The sequence below is a fragment of the Eucyclogobius newberryi genome, unplaced genomic scaffold (genome assembly GCF_026437365.1).
Source record: "Eucyclogobius newberryi isolate DKJ021-1_F unplaced genomic scaffold, fEucNew1.0.hap1 SCAF_42, whole genome shotgun sequence".
Taxonomy (NCBI): domain Eukaryota; kingdom Metazoa; phylum Chordata; class Actinopteri; order Gobiiformes; family Gobiidae; genus Eucyclogobius; species Eucyclogobius newberryi.
Genome location: NW_027316079.1, coordinates 276,791 through 300,284, shown reverse-complemented (window position 1 = coordinate 300,284; position 23,494 = coordinate 276,791). Strand labels below are relative to the sequence as shown.

General features: G+C 44.1%; 1 protein-coding gene across 3 annotated transcripts; it reads left to right on the top strand.

Moving 5' to 3' along the window:
• The first annotated feature begins 286 nt into the window (after positions 1-286).
• Positions 287-21,659, top strand: jmjd7 (jumonji domain containing 7). Of its 3 annotated transcripts, none has more exons than XM_072464244.1 (9): positions 287-409; positions 2,789-2,942; positions 3,045-3,183; positions 18,388-18,505; positions 18,586-18,642; positions 18,832-18,927; positions 20,213-20,289; positions 20,475-20,634; positions 21,544-21,659. In XM_072464244.1, exons 1-9 carry the CDS (start codon positions 343-345, stop codon positions 21,642-21,644), a joined length of 969 nt encoding a protein of 322 aa, XP_072320345.1. In that variant the 5' UTR covers positions 287-342; the 3' UTR covers positions 21,645-21,659. The 3 variants fall into 3 exon arrangements, with proteins under 3 accessions (XP_072320345.1, XP_072320344.1, XP_072320346.1); XM_072464243.1 differs by having other exon boundaries at positions 18,382-18,505; XM_072464245.1 differs by lacking the exon at positions 287-409 and having other exon boundaries at positions 2,822-2,942; positions 3,049-3,183; positions 18,382-18,505.
• The last annotated feature ends 1,835 nt before the right edge of the window (positions 21,660-23,494 follow it).

The following is a 23,494-nucleotide window of genomic DNA, read 5'->3' as shown; positions in this document are numbered from 1 at the left end:
ATTATATATAATGTATATTTTTATAAACTCTGATACTATGTAATTTTTATTTGAATCAATAATAGACAAATTAAACAGTTTTATTTGTAAAAGGTTTTTCACAAATAAATCTGGATTTAATCTTTCATTTTGAGTAAATGTAACGAAACTTCCGAGGTTTATAGTTACTTTGTGCTGCACGTGCCTCCGGCCAGCAGAGGGCGCTCCCGCTTCTACACATGCGCATACGGCTCTTCCTCTGCTGACCCGAGTCAGTGCGCATGCGCAAAGCATGTAAACAGACCCGTGCGGCTCCTATCACAGGTTTGATAATTTATGGATTATTAAATACATATGTGATCGATGGATGACGTCACGAGGACGCAGGGCGTGAGGAGGAGCCTGGAGGAGTGTGCACGTGAGGCGCGCGGTAAGGACACGAGGAAACGAGGAGAGAGGAGTTGAGGAGAGAGGAGTTGAGGAGAGAGAAGTTGAGACGAGGAGACGAGGAGAGAAGGAGAGAAGGAGACGAGGAGAGGACTCGACGAAACGAGGAGAGAAGGAGAGAGGAGACGAGGAGAGAGGACTCGACGAAACGAGGAGAGAAGGAGAGAGGAGATGAGGAGAGAGGAGACAAGGAGTTGAGGAGACGAGGAGAGAAGGAGAGAGGACTCGACAAAACGAGGAGAGAAGGAGAGAGGAGACGAGGAGAGAAGGAGACAAGGAGAGAAGAGACGAGGAGAGGAGAGAGGAGACGAGGAGAGAGGAAACGAGGAGAGAGGAGACGAGGAGAGAGGAGACAAGGAGAGAGGAGATGAGACGAGGAGAGTAGGAGACGAGGAGAGAGGAGACGAGACGAGGAGAGAGGAGACGAGGAGAGAGGAGATGAGGAGATGAGGAGATGAGGAGATGAGGAGAGAGGAGATGAGGAGAGAGGAGACGAGGAGATGAGGAGAGAGGAGATGAGCAGAGAGGAGATGAGCAGAGAGGAGATGAGGAGATGAGGAGAGAGGAGATGAGGAGATGAGGAGAGAGGAGACGAGGAGATGAGGAGAGAGGAGATGAGGAGAGAGGAGATGAGGAGATGAGGAGAGAGGAGATGAGGAGAGAGGAGATGAGGAGAGAGGAGATGAGGAGACGAGGAGATGAGGAGAGAGGAGATGAGGAGAGAGGAGGAGAGGAGATGAGGAGATGAGGAGAGAGGAGATGAGGAGATGAGGAGATGAGGAGATGAGGAGAGAGGAGATGAGGAGAGAGGAGATGAGGAGGGAGGAGATGAGGAGACAAGGAGAGAGGAGACGAGACGAGGAGAGAGGAGACGAGGAGAGAGGAGACAAGGAGAGAGGAGACGAGACGAGGAGAGAGGAGACGAGGAGAGAGGAGATGAGGAGATGAGGAGATGAGGAGAGAGGAGATGAGGAGAGAGGAGATGAGGAGGGAGGAGACGAGGAGATGAGGAGAGAGGAGATGAGCAGAGAGGAGATGAGCAGAGAGGAGATGAGGAGATGAGGAGAGAGGAGATGAGGAGATGAGGAGAGAGGAGACGAGGAGATGAGGAGAGAGGAGATGAGGAGAGAGGAGATGAGGAGATGAGGAGAGAGGAGATGAGGAGAGAGGAGATGAGGAGAGAGGAGATGAGGAGACGAGGAGATGAGGAGAGAGGAGATGAGGAGAGAGGAGGAGAGGAGATGAGGAGATGAGGAGAGAGGAGATGAGGAGATGAGGAGAGAGGAGACGAGGAGATGAGGAGAGAGGAGATGAGGAGATGAGGAGAGAGGAGATGAGGAGATGAGGAGAGATGAGATGAGGAGAGAGGAGATGAGGAGAGAGGAGATGAGGAGAGATGAGATGAGGAGATGAGGAGATGAGGAGATGAGGAGAGAGGAGAGAGGAGATGAGGAGAGATGAGATGAGGAGAGAGGAGATGAGGAGATGAGGAGAGAGGAGATGAGGAGAGATGAGATGAGGAGATGAGATGAGGAGATGAGGAGATGAGGAGAGAGGAGAGAGGAGATAAGGAGATGAGGAGAGATGAGATGAGGAGATGAGGAGATGAGGAGAGAGGAGATGAGGAGAGAGGAGATGAGGAGAGAGGAGATGAGGAGTTGAGGAGATGAGGAGAGAGGAGATGAGGAGAGAGGAGATGAGGAGAGAGGAGATGAGGAGTTGAGGAGATGAGGAGAGAGGAGATGAGGAGAGAGGAGATGAGGAGAGAGGAGATGAGGAGTTGAGGAGTTGAGGAGATGAGGAGAGAGGAGATGAGGAGAGAGGAGATGAGGAGTTGAGGAGATGAGGAGATGAGGAGATGAGGAGCAGCTGAAACATGAGGCTTTATTCTGTTTATGAAGCATAAAGTGTGAAGTCTCATCACGTGGACAGAACACGTCACCAGGAGGTTTTGAGTTCAAGTCTTGACTCGAGGATTTTGATATTGAACAAAAATCTGTGTGAAATACTTTTTACTCTAAAAGTGTTGAATACTTTTACTCCATTTAATTATTACTCCTGAAGCTGTTTTTATGTAAGATACTCTTCTCTCATTGGCTCTCTCTCCTCTCTCTCTCTCTCTCTCTCTCTCTCTCTCTCTCTCTCTCTCTCTCTCTCTCTCTCTCTCTCTCTCTCTCTCCTCTCCTCTCCTCTCCTCTCCTCTCCTCTCCTCTCCTCTCTCTCTCTCTCTCTCTCTCTCATTGGCTCTCTCTCCTCTCTCTCTCTCTCTCTCTCTCTCTTTCTCTCTCATTGGCTCTCTCTCTCATTGGCTCTCTCTCTCTCCTCTCTCATTGGTTCTCTCCCCTCTCTCTGATTGGCTCAGAGCTTTACCTGCACAGGTGTGTTCCGTACTTAAATGCGGCTCCGGAGCCTCTGGACTTCTACAGATCCTGGATCAGCCCAAACCGACCGTGTGTGGTCAGGAACAGCCTGAGGCACTGGAGGGCCCCCGGTCTGTGGAGCCTGGACTACCTCAGGTCAGTGTCCAGAGCCTGTGGTCAGTGTCCAGAGCCTGTGGTCAGTGTCCAGAGCCTGTGGTCAGTGTCCAGAGCCTGTGGTCAGCGGTCTCTTTGTCTCAGGCAGAAGGTGGGGCAGAAGCAGATCTCGGTGGCTGTGACTCCAAACGGTTTTGCTGACGCTGTGAGCGGCGATCGTTTCGTGATGCCCGAGGAGCGAAACATGAAGCTGAGCGACGTCCTGGACATCATCGAGAAGAAGGTCAGAGGTCAACCATTCCTAGAAAGTGACCAGGTCATAACCTCAGATGGAGGCGGGACTTATGTCATATTAATTTTCTCTTCACTGATGTGGAATAACGGCTCCACTTTCTAAAACAATGTGTGCGACAGCAGTGGGTAAATATGCCTCATACGGGGTCACACCATAAACACACTATTACATGGTGTATAAGCCCCTAAACACACTATTACACGGTGTATAAGCCCCTAAACACACTATTACACGGTGTATAAGCCCCTAAACACACTATTACACGTGTAAAAGCCCCTAAACACACTATTACACGGTGTATAAGCCCCTAAACACACTATTACACGGTGTATAAGCCCCTAAACACACTATTACACGGTGTATAAGCCCCTAAACACACTATTACACGGTGTATAAGCCCCTAAACACACTATTACACGGTGTATAAGCCCCTAAACACACTATTACACGTGTAAAAGCCCCTAAACACACTATTACACGGTGTATAAGCCCCTAAACACACTATTACACGGTGTATAAGCCCCTAAACACACTATTACACGGTGTATAAGCCCCTAAACACACTATTACACGGTGTATAAGCCCCTAAACACACTATTACACGGTGTATAAGCCCCTAAACACACTATTACACGTGTAAAAGCCCCTAAACACACTATTACACGGTGTATAAGCCCCTAAACACACTATTACACGGTGTATAAGCCCCTAAACACACTATTACACGGTGTATAAGCCCCTAAACACACTATTACATGGTGTATAAGCCCCTAAACACACTATTACATGGTGTATAAGCCCCTAAACACACTATTGCATGGTGTATAAGCCCCTAAACACACTATTACATGGTGTATAAGTCTAAACACACTATTACATGGTGTATAAGTCTAAACACACTATTACATGGTGTATAAGCCTAAACACACTATTACATGTGTATAAGTCTAAACACACTATTACATGGTGTATAAGCCTAAACACACTATTACATGTGTATAAGCCTAAACACACTATTACATGGTGTATAAGTCTAAACACACTATTACATGGTGTATAAGTCTAAACACACTATTACATGTGTATAAGCCTAAACACACTATTACATGGTGTATAAGTCTAAACATACTATTACATGTGTATAAGCCTAAACATACTATTACATGTGTATAAGTCTAAACACACTATTACATGGTGTATAAGTCTAAACACACTATTACATGGTGTATAAGTCTAAACACACTATTACATGTGTATAAGTCTAAACATACTATTACATGTGTATAAGTCTAAACACACTATTACATGGTGTATAAGTCTAAACACACTATTACATGTGTATAAGTCTAAACACACTATTACATGTGTATAAGTCTAAACACACTATTACATGTGTATAAGTCTAAACACACTATTACATGTGTATAAGTCTAAACACACTATTACATGTGTATAAGTCTAAACATACTATTACATGTGTATAAGTCTAAACATACTATTACATGGTGTATAAGTCTAAACACACTATTACATGATGTATTAGTCTAAACACACTATTACATGGTGTATAAGTCTAAACATACTATTACATGGTGTATAAGTCTAAACATACTATTACATGTGTATAAGTCTAAACATACTATTACATGGTGTATAAGTCTAAACACACTATTACATGTGTATAAGTCTAAACATACTATTACATGGTGTATAAGTCTAAACACACTATTACATGTGTATAAGTCTAAACATACTATTACATGGTGTATAAGTCTAAACACACTATTACATGGTGTATAAGTCTAAACACACTATTACATGGTGTATAAGTCTAAACATACTATTACATGGTGTATAAGTCTAAACACACTATTACATGATGTATAAGTCTAAACACACTATTACATGTGTATAAGTCTAAACACACTATTACATGGTGTATAAGTCTAAACACACTATTACATGGTGTATAAGTCTAAACATACTATTACATGGTGTATAAGCCTAAACACACTATTACATGTGTATAAGCCTAAACACACTATTACATGGTGTATAAGTCTAAACACACTATTACATGTGTATAAGTCTAAACACACTATTACAAGTGTATAAGTCTAAACACACTATTACATGGTGTATAAGTCTAAACACACTATTACATGTGTATAAGCCTAAACACACTATTACATGGTGTATAAGTCTAAACACACTATTACATGGTGTATAAGTCTAAACACACTATTACATGGTGTATAAGTCTAAACACACTATTACATGGTGTATAAGTCTAAACACACTATTACATGTGTATAAGTCTAAACACACTATTACATGTGTATAAGTCTAAACACACTATTACAAGTGTATAAGTCTAAACACACTATTACATGTGTATAAGTCTAAACACACTATTACATGTGTATAAGTCTAAACACACTATTACATGTGTATAAGTCTAAACACACTATTACATGGTGTATAAGTCTAAACACACTATTACATGGTGTATAAGCCTAAACACACTATTACATGGTGTATAAGCCTAAACACACTATTACATGTGTATAAGTCTAAACACCCTTTACATGGTGTATAAGTCTAAACACACTATTACATGGTGTATAAGCCTAAACATACTATTACATGGTGTATAAGCCTAAACACACTATTACACGGTGTATAAGTCTAAACACACTATTACATGTGTATAAGTCTAAACATACTATTACATGGTGTATAAGTCTAAACACACTATTACATGGTGTATAAGCCTAAACATACTATTACATGATGTATAAGTCTAAACATACTATTACACGGTGTATAAGTCTAAACACACTATTACATGTGTATAAGTCTAAACATACTATTACATGTGTATAAGTCTAAACACACTATTACATGTGTATAAGTCTAAACATACTATTACATGTGTATAAGTCTAAACACACTATTACATGGTGTATAAGTCTAAACATACTATTACACGGTGTATAAGTCTAAACATACTATTACATGATGTATAAGTCTAAACATACTATTACACGGTGTATAAGTCTAAACACACTATTACATGTGTATAAGTCTAAACATACTATTACATGGTGTATAAGTCTAAACACACTATTACATGTGTATAAGTCTAAACACACTATTACATGTGTATAAGTCTAAACACACTATTACATGGTGTATAAGTCTAAACACACTATTACATGGTGTATAAGTCTAAACACACTATTACATGGTGTATAAGTCTAAACACACTATTACATGGTGTATAAGTCTAAACATACTATTACATGTGTATAAGTCTAAACACACTATTACATGGTTTATAAGTCTAAACACACTATTACATGGTGTATAAGTCTAAACACACTATTACATGGTGTATAAGTCTAAACACACTATTACATGTGTATAAGTCTAAACACACTATTACATGTGTATAAGTCTAAACACACTATTACATGGTGTATAAGTCTAAACACACTATTACATGTGTATAAGTCTAAACACACTATTACATGTGTATAAGTCTAAACACACTATTACATGTGTATAAGTCTAAACACACTATTACATGTGTATAAGTCTAAACACACTATTACATGGTGTATAAGTCTAAACATACTATTACATGGTGTATAAGTCTAAACACACTATTACATGTGTATAAGTCTAAACACACTATTACATGGTGTATAAGTCTAAACATACTATTACATGGTGTATAAGTCTAAACACACTATTACAAGTGTATAAGTCTAAACACACTATTACATGTGTATAAGTCTAAACACACTTACATGGTGTATAAGTCTAAACACACTATTACATGTGTATAAGTCTAAACACACTATTACAAGTGTATAAGTCTAAACACACTATTACATGTGTATAAGTCTAAACACACTTACATGGTGTATAAGTCTAAACACACTATTACATGTGTATAAGTCTAAACACACTATTACATGTGTATAAGTCTAAACACACTATTACAAGTGTATAAGTCTAAACACACTATTACATGGTGTATAAGCCTAAACACACTATTACATGATGTATAAGTCTAAACATAGTATTACACGGTGTATAAGTCTAAACACACTATTACATGTGTATAAGTCTAAACATACTATTACATGGTGTATAAGTCTAAACACACTATTACATGGTGTATAAGTCTAAACACACTATTACATGTGTATAAGTCTAAACACACTATTACATGGTGTATAAGTCTAAACACACTATTACATGGTGTATAAGTCTAAACACACTATTACATGGTGTATAAGTCTAAACACACTATTACATGGTGTATAAGTCTAAACACACTATTACATGTGTATAAGCCTAAACACACTATTACATGGTGTATAAGTCTAAACACACTATTACAAGTGTATAAGTCTAAACACACTATTACATGTGTATAAGTCTAAACACACTATTACATGGTGTATAAGTCTAAACACACTATTACATGTGTATAAGTCTAAACACACTATTACATGGTGTATAAGTCTAAACACACTATTACATGGTGTATAAGTCTAAACACACTATTACATGTGTATAAGTCTAAACACACTATTACATGGTGTATAAGTCTAAACACACTATTACATGGTGTATAAGTCTAAACACACTATTACATGTGTATAAGTCTAAACACACTATTACATGGTGTATAAGTCTAAACACACTATTACATGTGTATAAGTCTAAACACACTATTACATGGTGTATAAGTCTAAACACACTATTACATGTGTATAAGCCTAAACACACTATTACATGGTGTATAAGCCTAAACACACTATTACATGTGTATAAGTCTAAACATACTATTACATGGTGTATAAGCCTAAACATACTATTACATGGTGTATAAGTCTAAACACACTATTACACGGTGTATAAGTCTAAACACACTATTACATGGTGTATAAGTCTAAACACACTATTACATGGTGTATAAGTCTAAACACACTATTACATGTGTATAAGTCTAAACACACTATTACATGGTGTATAAGTCTAAACACACTATTACATGTGTATAAGTCTAAACACACTATTACATGTGTATAAGTCTAAACACACTATTACATGTGTATAAGTCTAAACACACTATTACATGGTGTATAAGTCTAAACACACTATTACATGGTGTATAAGTCTCATGTCAGTATCAGGCTGAAATCATTTGAATAAATCATCTCTTCTTTTCATCCATTGGACACAGAGTCAGACTCAGGATCAGGATCAGGACCATCAGGGTCATTTGGACCTTCAGTTCCAGGAGCATCAGGTTCTCCAGGATCTTTATTCTCTATAAAGTGCAGAACTCTCACAGTTTGTTCTCGTGAGATGACCACATTGAGTCTCAAGAGGACGAGAGAGTGAGAAACTCATGTTTCTTGTCAAAACCTGTAATTGTCACTATCCTGAGTTTAGACCTCAGACATGTCAGAATGACAGAAACAGAACACGAGCTTTTGTCTCAGTGAGAATCTCACGTCTTCTGTGATTGGCCGAAACCTCATGTGGGTTGGGTTTGTTTGGGTCCTTCTTCCTGGTATTGTGAAGCGTTATCTCTGGATTGGTTGCTGCTCCAGCTGCACCTGCCGCGCTGGTCACGGCGACACTCGCGCCGGGTTTTAGGGCTGATTTATATTCTCCCCATGTCAAAACGGATGGCGGGTCATGTTGGTTTATCATGTCGGGGATAGCGTGACCCAAAGCTCAAAAGATGCTCAGAAATAGAGTTTTGTACCGAAAAGTCGGGCACTAACTAATTGTATAATATTTGTCGTCTCAGATTATGTTCTTTACTGGGAAAACGTTCTCCGCCTGAAAGTTGCACAATGTCGAGATACAAGAGCCTGAAGTTGGGTAAATGCTCAGATTTGTGACTTTTTGGCATGTTTGCCATTTTCAAGTTACTATTACTAGATGATTTATTTATAGGAGATCTTCTACTGAAAGTGTTTTTCAGACTTCCTATAAGTGATCTGTTCTTCTGGATCTACCTCTGTATCTACCTGCGTTGCACCAATGAAATTTCCCCATGTGGGACAATAAAGGAACATCTTATCTTATCTTATCTTAAACTAAAATAGATGTAAATCTCAAACTCGTCAGAACTTACACGTTGGTACAAATAAAAGGATTCCAGAGAATCATCGATGTAACTTTATTACTTTAGACATGAATACAACTGAAAAGTGCCATAAAATCCAATTTTCAAAAACAGCTTTTAAAAACTTTTGAACAGTTTTTTTGTCACATTTCACAATTAACTTTCGCAAAATATGAATCTTTTTCTATGGATTTAACATCAGTTTAGAACTGCTGAAAGTTGAATGTCAGAAATGATCATTTTAGCATTTTGCCACTTTCAGTACATTATCTTTGATATTAATACAAGTACAAACAACTTAAACCTTTTCAGCACTTACACTTTGATACTTAGAAGAGGAATGTATGGTAAAGAATCTAGATTTATTTATATCACACAAAAAAATAATCAAAACCAAAACAACAATTTTGTATCAATATACAGACATTTTTTACATCAGAGTTAAATCCAACCTTCTTTTAAACAGTGAAAACATTTCAGAATAAATCATTGTCACGATCGTCTGAGTCCTCGACATCGGAAGCTTCATCTTCCTCATCATCTTCCTCATCATCTTGAGCGTTCACACAGGAGCGTCAATCCGTACACGACATCTCGAGCAGGAGCATTTACCTCCTTTGCACATTCCAGCTTTGCACCCACAGAGTACAGACTCTAGCACTCATCCGTGTTATGAGCCATGTCCTACAGGATCAGGCGGGTCTATGTAACGTGCCTTATAATGAACGGCTCCTGGAATGTCCCGTGTTCTTTTGTTGGTGGAAGGTCCGGCTCAGATGATGAACATCAACATCGTCCACACAGTCCACACACAAAACGTTCCATGATGGAAAACACCTCGTCACTCAAATCAATAGAGTTTCCCAACTTAAAGAAAGCTCTAAGATCGTCTTCATTGGCGCTTGCAGTCGTCAGTCCTTATCTTTCCTTTGCCATCGAAGACACTTACTTAACAATTATTCGTTCATCAATAACCGTCTTGCAGAATGCTTCATTTGCACTGCCAAACTCTGTGATGACACTTGATGGTCCGTTCATTAAAAAGAAAATGGATTCATGTTTGTATCACACACTTAATACAATACGACACGTGTGAATCTGTCCTCTTCAGAGTCCACTAACTCCATGGACGAGCGACACACAGGTCCATATTTAGAAAAGCTGCGATCAATCAACTCAGATCCATATCTTATGCCTAAATCACCGACTCCAAACCCATAGGTCACATGGGTCACAAGTCACATTTTGAACAAAGTGTCTATGCCTGAATAAAACTATATATATATATATATATATATATATATATATATATATATATATATATATATAGTCTATGTCCATCGCGCTCTTATTTCCGTGTTTCTCGGTATCCGATAGAACTTCTCTCTGTTTATTTTCCCTGTTGCTGCATCAACTGCCACATAAACCTTCACCGTTGTGATTATAGTAAAGAGTGCGATATCATTAATGATGTTTTGAGCCTCTTTGAACCGTGTTTCCTCGTAAATCAAAGCAGACGGACTGTGGTATAGAATGGGCTTGTATAAGGGACACGCACTGAGGACGGACAACATGACCAAAAGGAGGAGCCTGGGGGGAGCCTGGAGGAGCCTGGGGGGAGCCTGGGGGGAGCCTGGAGGAGCGTGGGGGAGCCTGGGGGGAGCCTGGGGGAGCCTGGAGGAGCCTGGGGGGAGCGTGGAGGAGCCTGGGGGGAGCGTGGAGGAGCCTGGAGGAGCCTGGAGGGAGCCTGGGGGGAGCCTGGAGGAGCGTGGGGGAGCCTGGGGGGAGCCTGGGGGAGCCTGGGGGAGCCTGGGGGGAGCCTGGGGGAGCCTGGGGGATCCTGGAGGAGCCTGGGGGAGCCTGGAGGAGCCTGGAGGAGCCTGGGGGGAGCGTGGAGGAGCCTGGGGGGAGCGTGGAGGAGCCTGGGGGGAGCGTGGAGGAGCCTGGGGGGAGCGTGGGGGGAGCCTGGAGGAGCCTGGAGGGAGCCTGGGGGGAGCGTGGAGGAGCCTGGGGGGAGCGTGGAGGAGCCTGGGGGGAGCGTGGAGGAGCCTGGAGGGAGCCTGGGGGAGCCTGGAGGAGCCTGGAGGAGCCTGGAGGAGCCTGGAGGAGCCTGGAGGAGCCTGGAGGAGCCTGGGGGGAGCGTGGAGGAGCCTGGAGGGAGCCTGGGGGAGCCTGGAGGAGCCTGGAGGAGCCTGGGGGAGCCTGGGGGAGCCTGGAGGAGCCTGGAGGGAGCCTGGGGGGAGCCTGGAGGAGCCTGGGGGGAGCGTGGAGGAGCCTGGGGGGAGCCTGGAGGAGCCTGGGGGGAGCGTGGGGGGAGCGTGGAGGAGCCTGGGGGGAGCGTGGAGGAGCCTGGGGGGAGCGTGGAGGAGCCTGGAGGAGCCTGGAGGGAGCCTGGGGGGAGCGTGGAGGAGCCTGGGGGGAGCGTGGAGGAGCCTGGGGGGAGCGTGGAGGAGCCTGGGGGGAGCCTGGAGGAGCCTGGGGGGAGCGTGGGGGGAGCGTGGAGGAGCCTGGGGGGAGCGTGGAGGAGCCTGGGGGGAGCGTGGAGGAGCCTGGAGGAGCCTGGAGGGAGCCTGGGGGGAGCGTGGAGGAGCCTGGGGGGAGCGTGGAGGAGCCTGGGGGGAGCGTGGAGGAGCCTGGAGGAGCCTGGGGGAGCCTGGGGGAGCCTGGAGGAGCCTGGGGGGAGCGTGGAGGAGCCTGGAGGAGCCTGGAGGAGCCTGGAGGGAGCCTGGGGGGAGCCTGGAGGAGCCTGGGGGAGCCTGGAGGAGCCTGGAGGAGCCTGGAGGAGCCTGGAGGGAGCCTGGAGGGAGCGTGGGGGGAGCGTGGAGGAGCCTGGGGGGCGGTCGCGTGACGTCACGTGAATGACTTTTATAAATAGGGAGGAGCTGGGACGAGGGGAAGAACTGATCATGTGACGTACCAGAGAGAGAAACGTCTGATTAAATGACTAACTTTAACGTTGAGACAAAAGAACTCACTTCTTTGTCTCATTTTGTCCATCGCAGGAGCAGAACGTCGACACTTTGTCATTGAAATGATTCATTGTGACAAACATCCACAGAATGATACAGTTTTTCACATTCAATATAAAACCACCTTGTTTATATTTCAGGACAAAGTTATAAATGTGATGCACTTCAGTCCTTCTCTCTGATGTTACATCCAATATTTTCATCAGATTTCAGACGTTGTTCCGTGAATGATTCATAAAGAGCTCCAGTACGACACACTTAATGTTGTTGACATGGCGGAGTGATACTGATACTGATACTGATGCTGATGCTGACACTGACACTGATACTGATACTGATGCTGATGCTGATGCTGATGCTGACACTGATACTGATACTGATACTGATACTGATACTGATGCTGATACTGATACTGATACTGATACTGATGCTGATGCTGATGCTGATGCTGACACTGATACTGATACTGATACTGATACTGATACTGATACTGACACTGATACTGATACTGATGCTGATACTGATACTGATACTGATACTGATGCTGATGCTGACACTGATACTGACACTGATACTGATACTGATACTGATACTGATGCTGATACTGATGCTGATGCTGACACTGATACTGATACTGATACTGATACTGACACTGATGCTGACACTGATACTGATACTGACACTGATACTGATACTGATACTGATACTGATGCTGATGCTGATGCTGACACTGACACTGATACTGATACTGATACTGATGCTGACACTGATACTGATACTGATACTGATGCTGACACTGACACTGATACTGATACTGATACTGATACTGACACTGATACTGATACTGATACTGATACTGACACTGATACTGATACTGATACTGATGCTGATACTGATACTGATACTGATGCTGATGCTGACACTGATACTGATACTGATACTGATACTGATGCTGACACTGATACTGACACTGATACTGACACTGATACTGATGCTGACGCTGATGCTGACACTGACACTGATACTGATACTGATACTGATACTGATGCTGATGCTGATACTGATACTGATGCTGATGCTGACACTGATACTGATACTGATACTGACACTGATACTGATACTGATACTGATACTGATACTGACGCTGACACTGATACTGATACTGATACTGACACTGATACTGATACTGATACTGATGCTGATGCTGACACTGATACTGATACTGACACTGATACTGATACTGATACTGATACTGATGCTGATGCTGACACTGATACTGACACTGATACTGATACTGATACTGATACTGATACTGATGCTGACACTGATACTGATACTGATACTGATACTGATGCTGATGCTGACACTGATACTGATACTGACACTGATACTGATACTGATGCTGATACTGACACTGATACTGATACTGATACTGATGCTGATGCTGACACTGATACTGATGCTGACACTGATACTGATACTGATACTGACACTGATACTGACACTGATGCTGATGCTGATACTGATACTGATACTGACACTGATACTGACACTGATGCTGATGCTGATACTGATACTGATACTGACGCTGACACTGATACTGATACTGACACTGATACTGACACTGATACTGATGCTGACACTGATACTGATACTGATACTGACACTGATACTGATGCTGACACTGATACTGATGCTGACACTGATACTGATACTGATGCTGACACTGATACTGATACTGATGCTGACACTGATACTGATACTGACACTGATACTGATACTGACACTGATACTGATGCTGATACTGATACTGATACTGACGCTGACACTGATACTGATACTGACACTGATACTGACACTGATACTGATGCTGACACTGATACTGATACTGACACTGATACTGATACTGACACTGATACTGATGCTGATACTGATACTGATACTGACGCTGACACTGATACTGATACTGACACTGATACTGACACTGATACTGATGCTGACACTGATACTGATACTGACACTGATACTGATACTGATACTGATGCTGATGCTGACACTGATACTGATGCTGACACTGATACTGACACTGACACTGATACTGATACTGATACTGATGCTGATGCTGACACTGATACTGATACTGACACTGATACTGATACTGATGCTGATACTGACACTGACACTGATACTGATACTGATACTGATGCTGATGCTGACACTGATACTGATGCTGACACTGATACTGATACTGATGCTGACACTGATACTGATACTGATGCTGACACTGATACTGATACTGATGCTGACACTGATACTGATACTGACACTGATACTGATACTGACACTGATACTGATGCTGATACTGATACTGATACTGACGCTGACACTGATACTGATACTGACACTGATACTGACACTGATACTGATGCTGACACTGATACTGATACTGACACTGATACTGATACTGACACTGATACTGATGCTGATACTGATACTGACGCTGACACTGATACTGATACTGACACTGATACTGACACTGATACTGATGCTGACACTGATACTGATACTGATACTGATACTGATACTGATGCTGATGCTGACACTGATACTGATGCTGACACTGATACTGACACTGACACTGATACTGATACTGATACTGATGCTGATGCTGACACTGATACTGATACTGACACTGATACTGATACTGATGCTGATACTGACACTGACACTGATACTGATACTGATACTGATGCTGATGCTGACACTGATACTGATGCTGACACTGATACTGATACTGATACTGACACTGATACTGACACTGATACTGATGCTGATACTGATACTGACGCTGACACTGATACTGATACTGACACTGATACTGATACTGATACTGATACTGATGCTGACACTGATACTGATACTGACACTGATACTGACACTGACACTGATACTGATACTGACACTGATACTGATACTGATACTGATACTGATGCTGATGCTGATACTGATACTGACGCTGACACTGATACTGATACTGATACTGATGCTGATGCTGACACTGATACTGATGCTGATGCTGACACTGATACTGATACTGATACTGACACTGATACTGACACTGATACTGATGCTGATACTGATACTGATACTGACGCTGACACTGATACTGATACTGACACTGATACTGACACTGATACTGATACTGATACTGATACTGATGCTGACACTGATACTGATACTGACACTGATACTGACACTGACACTGATACTGATACTGACACTGATACTGATACTGATACTGATACTGATGCTGATGCTGATACTGATACTGACGCTGACACTGATACTGATACTGATACTGACACTGATACTGATACTGATACTGATACTGATGCTGATGCTGACACTGATACTGATACTGACACTGATACTGATACTGACACTGATACTGATGCTGATACTGATACTGATACTGACGCTGACACTGATACTGATACTGACACTGATACTGACACTGATACTGATGCTGATACTGATACTGACACTGATACTGATGCTGACACTGATACTGATACTGACACTGATACTGATGCTGATGCTGACACTGATACTGATGCTGACACTGATACTGATACTGATACTGATGCTGACACTGATACTGATACTGACACTGACACTGATGCTGATACTGATACTGATACTGACGCTGACACTGATACTGATACTGACACTGATACTGACACTGATACTGATGCTGACACTGATACTGATACTGACACTGATACTGATACTGACACTGATACTGATGCTGATACTGATACTGATACTGACGCTGACACTGATACTGATACTGACACTGATACTGACACTGATACTGATGCTGACACTGATACTGACACTGACACTGATACTGATACTGATACTGATGCTGACACTGACACTGATACTGATACTGATACTGATACTGATGCTGACACTGATACTGACACTGACACTGATACTGATACTGATACTGATACTGATGCTGATGCTGACACTGATACTGACACTGATACTGATACTGATACTGATACTGATGCTGACACTGATACTGATACTGACACTGATACTGATACTGATACTGATACTGATGCTGATGCTGACACTGACACTGATACTGATACTGACACTGATACTGATACTGATACTGATACTGATGCTGATGCTGATGCTGACACTGATACTGATACTGATACTGACACTGATACTGACACTGATACTGATGCTGACACTGATACTGATACTGATACTGATACTGATGCTGATGCTGACACTGATACTGACGCTGATGCTGACACTGATACTGATACTGATACTGATGCTGATGCTGACACTGATACTGATGCTGACACTGATACTGATACTGACACTGATACTGATACTGATGCTGATGCTGACACTGATACTGATGCTGACACTGATACTGATACTGATACTGACACTGATACTGATACTGATGCTGATGCTGACACTGATACTGATACTGATACTGATACTGATGCTGATGCTGACACTGATACTGATGCTGATGCTGATGCTGACACTGATACTGATACTGATACTGATACTGATACTGATGCTGATGCTGACACTGATACTGATACTGATGCTGATACTGATACTGATACTGATACTGATGCTGACGCTGACACTGATACTGATACTGATGCTGATGCTGACACTGATGCTGATGCTGACACTGATACTGATACTGACACTGATACTGATACTGATGCTGACACTGATACTGATACTGACACTGATACTGATACTGATGCTGATGCTGACACTGATACTGATACTGATACTGATACTGATACTGATGCTGATGCTGACACTGATACTGATGCTGACACTGATACTGATGCTGATGCTGACACTGATACTGATACTGATACTGATACTGATACTGATACTGATACTGATACTGATGCTGATGCTGATACTGATACTGATACTGATGCTGATGCTGATGCTGACACTGATACTGATGCTGATGCTGACACTGACACTGATACTGATACTGATACTGATACTGATACTGATACTGATGCTGATGCTGATGCTGACACTGATACTGATGCTGATGCTGACACTGATACTGATACTGATACTGATACTGATACTGATACTGATGCTGATGCTGACACTGATACTGATACTGATACTGACCGACACGATCACCTCATTGGTCCAGACGCATCACGTGACCTTGACGCCCTCGTGGCCGATGTGCACAAGATATAACACCGATAATAAACACTTTTATCTCAAGATTGACAAGGATTTCGATGGAGAACTTTCCCCTGAGTGTTCGTGATCTTAACAGATTTTACTGCCCACGTTTTGGTAACGAGCTTGAACGATGTGGCTCTAGGGTCATGGAAACATGACCTGAATGTACGAGCGAGACCCCTGGAACCCTAACCATGACCTCTGACACTAGAGGCTGCGTCCGAATGGCCACACTGTCAGGGGGCTCGCGCCATTTTGTAATGCAAAATTTCCCACAATGCACCTTGAAAAGTAGAGTCCAGCGATGGTCAGTAGGGGTCACTATAGACCACAATGCATTGCAAGAGCCGGAAAAACAACAGTGACTGAAGCAGAAGATTGGCTCTGTCTGGCTCAGGTGTGTTCTGATTGGCTCTCTGGCTCAGGTGTGTTCTGATTGGCTCTCTGGCTCAGGTGTGTTCTGATTGGCTCTCTGGCTCAGGTGTGTTCTGATTGGCTCTCTGGCTCAGGTGTGTTCTGATTGGCTCTCTGGCTCAGGTGTGTTCTGATTGGCTCTCTGGCTCAGGTGTGTTCTGATTGGCTCTCTGGCTCAGGTGTGTTCTGATTGGCTCTCTGGCTCAGGTGTGTTCTGATTGGCTCTCTGGCTCAGGTGTGTTCTGATTGGCTCTCTGGCTCAGGTGTGTTCTGATTGGCTCTCTGGCTCAGGTGTGTTCTGATTGGCTCTCTGGCTCAGGTGTGTTCTGATTGGCTCTCTGGCTCAGGTGTGTTCTGATTGGCTCTCAGGTGCAGAAGCCTGGAGGTTCCGGCGTGTTCTACGTGCAGAAACAGTGTTCTAACCTGCTGGAGGAGCTGCCGGAGCTGACCTCTGACCTGGAGCCTCATGTGGCCTGGATGAGTACTGCACTCGGTACGTACTGAGCAGGCTTGGGGCGGGGCTTAATCTCCACCAATCATGGCTGCGGTTTGAAAGTGTGTTCTGTGTTTCAGGGAAAACTCCTGATGCCGTGAACTTTTGGCTCGGAGAAGAGAGCGCCGTCACCTCCAGTACGCCCGTTTTCACCTGTTTTCACCTGTTTCCGCCCGTTTTCACCTGTTTTCACCTGTTTCCGCCCGTTTTCACCTGTTTTCACCTGTTTCCGCCCGTTTTCACCTGTTTTCACCTGTTTCCGCCCGTTTTCACCTGTTTTCTGCCTGTTTTTCACCCCTTTTTGTCTCTTTTCCTCTTTATTCCAGTGCACAAAGATCACTATGAAAACTTGTACTGTGTGATCTCTGGAGAGAAACACTTCCTGCTTCTGCCACCAACGGACCGGCCCTTCATCCCCTACGGTAACCACGGCAACCGCACCAGAAACACAGAAAACAGAAGGAGATCATCACATAACCAGATTAAAAATATACATATATTTCAATCATTTTAAATATGTATAGTACTAGAACAGTACTAGACATAAACTGAACATGATTCAACCCAAACCCAAGTCAAGTCTGTCCAAACGAAGTCTGAGCGTTGTTTGTTCCATTTGCCTGATGTCTTTCCCTCTCTGTCCTTGAACATTAGCGACGTTGATGGTCTTTTTTCCTGCTGCCAAATGTACACTCCAAAAGTACATTCCAAAAGTACATTCCAAAAGTACACTCCAAATGTACACTCCAAAAGTACATTCCAAAAGTACACTCCAAAAGTACATTCCAAAAGTACACTCCAAAAGTACATTCCAAAAGTACATTCCAAAAGTACATTCCAAAAGTACATTCCAAATGTACACTCCAAAAGTACATTCCAAAAGTATATTCTAAAAGTACATTCCAAAAGTATATTCCAAAAGTATATTCCAAAAGTACATTCCAAAAGTATATTCCAAAAGTACACTCCAAAAGTACACTCCAAAAGTACATTCCAAAAGTATATTCTAAAAGTACATTCCAAAAGTATATTCCAAAAGTATATTCCAAAAGTATATTCCAAAAGTACACTCCAAAAGTACACTCCAAAAGTACACTCCAAAAGTACATTCCAAAAGTATATTCCAAAAGTATATTCCAAAAGTACACTCCAAAAGTACACTCCAAAAGTACATTCCAAAAGTATATTCCAAAAGTATATTCCAAAAGTACACTCCAAAAGTACACTCCAAAAGTATATTCCAAAAGTATATTCCAAAAGTACACTCCAAAAGTACACTCCAAAAGTACACTCCAAAAGTACATTCCAAAAGTACATTCCAAAAGTATATTCCAAAAGTATATTCCAAAAGTACACTCCAAAAGTATATTCCAAAAGTACACTCTATGTTCAAGTCAAAAGATTCTTTCCACATCTCAAATCTTTTCATGTGATTCTCTTTTACATCTGGTGAAAAACCTTTGACCTTTTGTCCTCCAGACCTTGAGTCTCAGCTCAGTTCTATTTGTACAAAACCTTTGGTCATAAAGTTTCACCAGTTTAAGTTTGTAACATCTGTGTTTAGTTTGTTCTGATCAGCTCCTTCCATGTCGTAAGAACAGATTTGACCCAGGGATTCTTCACTTCCTCCGTCTGGGCGTGTCTGTGGGCGTGTCTGTGGGCGTGTCTGTGGGCGTGTCTGTGGGCGTGTCTGTGGGCGTGTCTCAGGTCTGTTCCAGCCGGCCGTGTATCACCAGCGCGACGACGGCGAGTTCGAGATCATCGACAGAGAAGGAGACGAGAAGGTCAGTCTGAACACCACGTGTCTCCTGGACAGAGCTTCCTCTGACCTCTTCTTCTACAGCGGGTCAAACGCTTGCACTTCCTGTTAGACTGCCCCCTGGAGGCCGTTAAAGTCTCTGGACCCTCTGGACCCTCTGGACCCTCAGGGCCCTCTGGACTTGACTGGGTTCTTCTCTGACCCCTGCAGGTGCCGTGGATCCCTCTGGACCCTCTGGATCCAGACTTGGCTCGGTTTCCAGAGTTCTCGTCCGCTCGCCCGCTGCAGGTGACGGTCAGAGCTGGAGAGATGCTGTACCTGCCGTCGCTGTGGTTCCACCACGTGAGACAGAGCCACGGCGCCATCGCTGGTGAGACGCGGCGTTACAGTCACAGTGAAGGGTTAGATCTTTAGACTGACCAGAGCTTCTGCACATGTCCAGATGAAAGTCACGTGTCGGTCCTCGTCGCGTCCTCGGTCCTCGTCGCGTCCTCGGTCCTCGTCGCGTCCTCGGTCCTCGTCGCGTCCTCGGTCCTCGTCGCGTCCTCGGTCCTCGTCGCGTCCTCGGTCCTCGTCGCGTCCTCGGTCCTCGTCGCGTCCTCGGGCCTCGTCGCGTCCTCGGTCCTCGTCGCGTCCTCGGTCCTCGTCGCGTCCTCGGACCTAGTCGCGTCCTCGGTCCTCGTCGCGTCCTCGGTCCTCGTCGCGTCCTCGGTCCTCGTCGCGTCCTCGGTCCTCGTCGCGTCCTCGGGCCACGTCGCGTCCTCGGTCCTAGTCGCGTCCTCGGACCTAGTCGCGTCCTCGGTCCTCGTCGCGTCCTCGGTCCTAGTCGCGTCCTCGGGCCTCGTCGCGTCCTCGGTCCTCAAACGCGTCCTCGGTCCTCGTCGCGTCCTCGGTCCTCGTCGCGTCCTCGGTCCTCGTCGCGTCCTCGGGCCTCGTCGCGTCCTCGGTCCTCAAACGCGTCCTCGGTCCTCGTCGCGTCCTCGTCGCGTCCTCGGGCCTCGTCGCGTCCTCGGTCCTCAAACGCGTCCTCGGTCCTCGTCGCGTCCTCGGTCCTCGTCGCGTCCTCGGTCCTCAAACGCGTCCTCGGTCCTCGTCGCGTCCTCGGTCCTCGTCGCGTCCTCGGTCCTCGTCGCGTCCTCGGTCCTCGTCGCGTCCTCGGTCCTCAAACGCGTCCTCGGTCCTCGTCGCGTCCTCGGTCCTCGACGCGTCCTCGGTCCTCGTCGCGTCCTCGGTCCTCGTCGCGTCCTTGTTCTAAACACTGTCCTTTGTCCTTCTCCAGTGAACTTCTGGTACGACATGGAGTACGACCTCAGATACAACTACTATCAACTGCTCCACCAACTCAGTGACATCACAGTGACATCAGTGACATCACAGTGACATCACAGTGACATCACAGTGACATCAGTGACATCACAGTGACATCAGTGACATCAGTGACATCACAGTGACATCAGTGACATCACAGTGACATCACAGTGACATCAGTGACATCAGTGACATCAGTGACATCAGTGACATCACAGTGACATCACAGTGACATCACAGTGACATCACAGTGACATCAGTGACATCACAGTGACATCACAGTGACATCACAGTGACATCACAGTGACATCAGTGACATCACAGTGACATCACAGTGACATCACAGTGACATCAGTGACATCACAGTGACATCAGTGACATCACAGTGACATCACAGTGACATCAGTGACATCACAGTGACATCACAGTGACATCAGTGACATCAGTGACATCAGTGACATCACAGTGACATCACAGTGACATCAGTGACATCACAGTGACATCACAGTGACATCACAGTGACATCAGTGACATCAGTGACATCACAGTGACATCACAGTGACATCAGTGACATCACAGTGACATCACAGTGACATCACAGTGACATCAGTGACATCACAGTGACATCACAGTGACATCAGTGACATCACAGTGACATCACAGTGACATCAGTGACATCACAGTGACATCAGTGACATCACAGTGACATCAGTGACATCAGTGACATCAGTGACATCACAGTGACATCAGTGACATCAGTGACATCAGTGACATCAGTGACATCAGTGACATCACAGTGACATCAGTGACATCACAGTGACATCAGTGACATCAGTGACATCAGTGACATCACAGTGACATCACAGTGACATCACAGTGACATCAGTGACATCAGTGACATCACAGTGACATCAGTGACATCACAGTGACATCACAGTGACATCACAGTGACATCACAGTGACATCAGTGACATCAGTGACATCAGTGACATCACAGTGACATCACAGTGACATCACAGTGACATCACAGTGACATCACAGTGACATCACAGTGACATCACGTCTGGAAATGAGTAAATTAAATATTTTGTTCAAACTGTAAAATCCTCTCGCCTCATTTAACTCCAAAGTCTGAGCGTGGCAGGGCATCCGGGTCATGCTCCACCAGACCAACTCTGGGATTAGACTACAGCAACTGGTTTAGACCTGGTTTAGTCCTAGTTTAGACCTGGTTTAGTCCTAGTTTAGACCTGGTTTAGACCTGGTTTAGTCCTGGTTTAGTCCTGGTTTAGACCTGGTTTAGACCTGGTTTAGTCCTGGTTTAGACCTGGTTTAGACCTGGTTTAGACCTGGTTTAGTCCTGGTTTAGTCCTGGTTTAGATCTGGTTTAGATCTGGTTTAGACCTGGTTTAGTCCTGGTTTAGACCTGGTTTAGACCTGGTTTAGTCCTGGTTTAGACCTGGTTTAGTCCTGGTTTAGACCTGGTTTAGTCCTGGTTTAGACCTGGTTTAGTCCTGGTTTAGACCTGGTTTAGTCCTGGTTTAGACCTGGTTTAGTCCTGGTTTAGTCCTGGTTTAGACCTGGTTTAGTCCTGGTTTAGACCTGGTTTAGTCCTGGTTTAGACCTGGTTTAGTCCTGGTTTAGTCCTGGTTTAGACCTGGTTTAGTCCTGGTTTAGACCTGGTTTAGTCCTGGTTTAGTCCTGGTTTAGACCTGGTTTAGTCCTGGTTTAGACCTGGTTTAGTCCTGGTTTAGACCTGGTTTAGTCCTGGTTTAGACCTGGTTTAGACCTGGTTTAGTCCTGGTTTAGACCTGGTTTAGACCTGGTTTAGTCCTGGTTTAGTCCTGGTTTAGACCTGGTTTAGACCTGGTTTAGACCTGGTTTAGTCCTGGTTTAGTCCTGGTTTAGACCTGGTTTAGTCC

Coding starts and splice junctions, on each gene's coding strand:
- jmjd7 (XM_072464243.1), top strand. CDS start 343: ATGGATGACGTCACGAGGACGCAGGGCGTGAGGAGGAGCCTGGAGGAG. Junction 18,928..20,212: donor CCGGCCCTTCATCCCCTACG/GTAACCACGGCA, acceptor GGCGTGTCTCAG/GTCTGTTCCAGCCGGCCGTG. Junction 20,290..20,474: donor ACAGAGAAGGAGACGAGAAG/GTCAGTCTGAAC, acceptor TGACCCCTGCAG/GTGCCGTGGATCCCTCTGGA.